At 49.8% G+C, this 4,256-nt stretch overlaps 3 protein-coding genes across 3 annotated transcripts; 2 read left to right on the top strand and 1 right to left on the bottom strand.

Annotated features, from left to right (window-relative positions):
• On the bottom strand, positions 1 to 360 carry CONPUDRAFT_33732 (uncharacterized protein; the record flags this gene model as incomplete). Its single annotated transcript, XM_007767043.1, has 1 exon — positions 1 to 360. A coding segment is annotated over one exon (360 nt), but the record flags the coding sequence as incomplete, so codon positions are not given.
• Positions 361 to 1,543: 1,183 nt separating this feature from the next.
• CONPUDRAFT_70997 (uncharacterized protein) lies at positions 1,544 to 2,664 on the top strand (the record flags this gene model as incomplete). The annotated part of the gene is made up of 6 exons (XM_007767230.1): positions 1,544 to 1,742; positions 1,959 to 2,106; positions 2,183 to 2,329; positions 2,359 to 2,422; positions 2,478 to 2,606; positions 2,653 to 2,664. The coding sequence occupies 6 exons, from the start codon at positions 1,544 to 1,546 to the stop codon at positions 2,662 to 2,664; spliced, it is 699 nt and encodes a 232-aa protein (XP_007765420.1).
• Positions 2,665 to 2,833: 169 nt separating this feature from the next.
• On the top strand, positions 2,834 to 4,232 carry CONPUDRAFT_151199 (uncharacterized protein; the record flags this gene model as incomplete). Its single annotated transcript, XM_007767751.1, has 2 exons — positions 2,834 to 3,018; positions 3,790 to 4,232. Coding segments are annotated over 2 exons (628 nt in total), but the record flags the coding sequence as incomplete, so codon positions are not given.
• Positions 4,233 to 4,256: the final 24 nt, after the last annotated feature.

A 4,256-nucleotide genomic window follows, 5' to 3' on the forward strand; every position in this document is an offset into this window, starting at 1 on the left:
CACCACAGCATCCTTGTCCAGAGTGGACTGGAGCATGAGGGCAGAGACAAAGTGAGAGTACTCCTCAGGGAGAGCACGAATGAGCGCCATGCAGGCCAGCTCCTGGTCCAGAGAGTCGAGGGTGTAGGCAGGAGGGCGAAGGTCCTTGATCCTGGCATAGAGGGTGTCCACCCTAGCAATGAGGGAGCTGAGGGACTCCTCAGGACGCTTTCTAAGGGCGAAGAAGTCATCGAAAGCGTTGAAGCAAGTGCCAGGGATCTTCTGCTGATGGACAGCCTGGAGAGCATCCCACATAGCAGTGGGATCATCCTCCTTGCCCTTGACATGGATGCGCTGCTCCTCAGACAGGGAGAGCATGAGCTATCAAACTCAGAAGAGGCACTGGTGTCCAACAGTGAGCAAGTAAGGAGACGCTCTGTGAACACCAGGATTATATAGGTGAAAAGAAATAAGGGTTGGGAACTGTACAGTAGCTCGAGTTCTCCATAGTAAGCCAAAGAGGAGAGAAAGGCAAAATAGGGGCAAAGTCGCGAGATACTGGATAAGGAAGGTGGTGGAGGTATAAACAAGACACAAGTAGAATCAACACACAATAACTGAGTGGTTGCAGCACTCTGGGCACTACCACAAGGCTCTAGGTTCAACTCACACAACAGGCAAGTTTTATCTCTCTCTACCCAAGTGCCCTAGAACATTGTGAAGCATGCCAAGGCCACTGGGCTGTGCCAAAGGAACAAATGCAGAGGTGCTGGGCACACTTTGACAAGGCAAATTTAACTCATGAGTATGTGATATACATGTTGATAGAGGCATGAGCTAGCCATGCATTTTTTGCGCTGTGTAAGCAAGTTAAAATGCTGATAAGTCTTGTATAAATTCAAGCAAGGACTAAGTGCTGAAACAATTCCTCAAGACCTCACTTACAATCATTTCAATTATCTGCTACTGGCTGATGAGACTTGCACATTTTTCACAAAGGAGACCATTGCTAACTTTTACTGTCCCTGCTTCTTACCATGTTCTGACTAGCTACACACATCTTTTGTGTTGTCTTTCACTGAACTTTGGGTAAATCTCCTTCTGTATACACTAGCTGAAGTTGTCGCAAGAACCAGGAAAACTATCAACATACCATTGAAAAGTATACATTCACTGGAGCAGAAGGAGGAGACAAATTTGAAGGAGTTAGCAATACCAAACAGCAGGCAGACAGATTTGAAGGACTGCAACTGTACTTGGGAGCAGTTCATCAGAAGGATGATGCAGTGCTGTACACAATGAGTGGACTGGGGAAAATATGGCCTGGGTGCTGCAAATACTCAAAGCATGGTGATTAACAAAATAGTGAAACATCAATAGCTGCCTAAATAAAACAACTTGCCTGTATTTCTGGACTGAGTGGAATATAAGACCCCTGAGGGATCCACATATGGCATGCTTCATAAGCACCCATAGTTTTGGGTAGTCAGTGAAAGCTAGCAACACAGCTGCATACATCTTACGATAATGGGCCTGCAGTTGTATGTTGTCCTTGCACTTTCAAATGACATGGGCTGCACAGGTGTTCTGGATGCAGATATTAGTTTACAAGTTGCCCCAAGACCTCAATGCAGGAGGTGCACCATCAGGTGGGACTACAACTCTTGGAGTGTCCCAGCTAGATGTCATTGAGAGGAAGGGGGAGGGACAGTTCATATATACCCTCTGTCTCAAAGGAGGTGGTAAAGGAAAGGGCAGTGGAGGTTTGTGGAGGAATTGGCACCAGGGTGGCTATCCTTGGCCATGTCCTTGAAAATGCATATGGCCATGTATAACCACTGTTACCGCAAGTGTCAGATAAAGAAACTTACCGGTATGCCTCGACCATCCTATTCAGCTGCCTAATTTCATTTGAAAGGGCTTGATTGCCTGCTCAAAGCTCTTCCGGTGTTGCCATTGCATCAACATCACCAATCTAGCTGTAAATGGTAACAGAGAACTGGACATGGGAAATAGACGACCTACTTTAAGTGGACTTGGGCCTGGGTCCCTAACAGAAGTGTCAGTGTTGGTCATGGTGATAAAAAACGAGTCAGGAAAAGTGGTTGGGGAGTTGGATCATGATGAGTGCGCAAAAAAAAGCAATCCTGCCCCCTTGCAATCTTATTTAACTGACTTTACTGTCACATGATCTAATTGCAAGCTTGGTGAATCACGCGCCACCTTGCCATTTCTCATTGCACCATGTACAGCCTTGTACCTACATGCCCCTACACTCCATCTTACAAGCACAGCAACTCAGCCGCAGCAATGACTACACCAGTGCCCATTCTGGGTCTTACATCAATAAGTGAGACCCAATTGGATGAGTTATCCAAGTTATCAGGGCTGTCTGAACCCAAGACATCAGATGACCCTGACAACTTTTTTTGCTGATACTACGGTAAGTGGGAACTCCCATGCATTACTCATATGATCAGTTCCTGATGAGTTTTCAGTACCCACCACAGGATGAGCCTGTCAAACCCATCAAGAGGAAACCTGTGCCCACCTGTGCCTATCTCCGTTGTTTGTGTTGCAAGCATGATGATAACTGGGGACCACTTATTGAGTATGTCAACTCAGAGGTGTGTTTCCTGGTTTTTATTAGTGATCTATATACTAACTATTCAGGGAGAGCAGTGAGTGAAGAAAATTAAGAGGAGGACAAGGACCCTCTGGCATCGCAGACTGGCCCACCACAGCTTGGGGGTGGTCCAGGCTCTGTCAGAGTGCGATTGGGTCACTGGCATGCAGCTGGACTCCAAGGACCGCCCTGACCCTATCTGTGAGCCTTGCCTCGCAGGTAAGCAGCATGCCAACCCGTTTCCACCGTCCTGCCCTCCTCGAGCTCGTGCACTCAGATGTCCATGATGTGGGCCACCTCTCCATGTCCGGCTATCGCTACTGGGTGTCCTTCATCAATGACTACTCTGTCAGAGTGCGCCCAGCACCTCTGCATCGCTCCTATGCCCTTGGCACAGCAGCCCAGTGGCCTTGGTACGCTTTCCAGCATTCCAGGAAACTTGGATAAAAAGAGGTAAAACTTGCCTGTTGTGTGGGTTGAACTTAGAGCCTTGTGGTAGCGCCCAGAGCGCTGCAACCACTCAGCTATTGTGTGTTGAAGTATACTTCTACTTGTGTCTTGTTTATACCTTCACCACCTTCCTATTCCAGTATCTCGTGACTTTGCCCCTATTTTGCCTTTCTCTCCTCTTTGGCTTACTATGGAGAACTCGAGCTACTGTACAGTTCCCAACCCTTATTTCTTTTCACCTATATAACCCTGGTGTCCACAGAGCGTCTCCTTACTTGCTCACTGTTGGACACCAGGTCAGTACCCTTGTAATTCGTCTTTATCAATACTACTTGCTCACTGTTGGACACCAGTGCCTCTCCTGAGCTTGATAGGTTATGAGCCCCGCGCTCTGAGCCGTCTAGAACGTCACAAACCGCCTCAACGTCGCTCAACGCGTCCTAGAAGCCCCTCACCACCACTCCATCCACTCCATCCAGCCTCTACTCCCTATCTGATCTCCTTGATCTCTCTCCTGTACCACTCCATCGCTCTCACCACCACTCCAGCACTGCGCCTACGCTCCCTAGCACTCGCGATCACGCCGATCACGCTGCCAACATGCTCAGCGACCGCAAAAACCCCCTCCTAGGTCGCCCTCTTGTGCTGGATTGCTGGGGATTGAGCCCTAGATAGCTGGATTAGTGCCTGTTGGCTGGTTTTCGGCCTCTTTGGTGTGTTTCTGTCGCTCTCAGCGCTCTCCCTGCGCGCCCCTCGCTGTCCCTCGACTCCACGTCGCTCCTGGACGCTCTCTGCACCCCTCCTCGCGCCTCAACGCTTCCCATCTCCTCACCATCTCCTCACCTCTTCACCTCCTCTGCTGCTGTACCCCTTGTCCCCTCGCTCTCCCATCGTCTTCTACACCTCTTCATCGTCCCCATGCCCGACGCCGACGCCTCCAAGCGTATCAAGGCCCTCACCAAGGACAACTATGCATCCTGGGCTGTGGACTTCAGCGCTCTAGCTCGCTCCAAGGGGTTCTACAGGCTTTTGAAGGGTACTGAGACGCGTCCTCAGGACCCTGACAAGGCTGAGGACTGGGATACTCGCCAGGAGAAGGCAGCTGGCGAGCTCATGCTCTCCCTGTCTGAGGAGCAGCGCATCCATGTCAAGGGCAAGGAGGATGATCCCATGCTATGTGGGATGCTCTCCAGGCTGTCCA

The sequence above is a fragment of the Coniophora puteana genome (genome assembly GCF_000271625.1).
Source record: "Coniophora puteana RWD-64-598 SS2 unplaced genomic scaffold CONPUscaffold_3, whole genome shotgun sequence".
NCBI classification, from domain to species: Eukaryota; Fungi; Basidiomycota; class Agaricomycetes; order Boletales; family Coniophoraceae; genus Coniophora; species Coniophora puteana.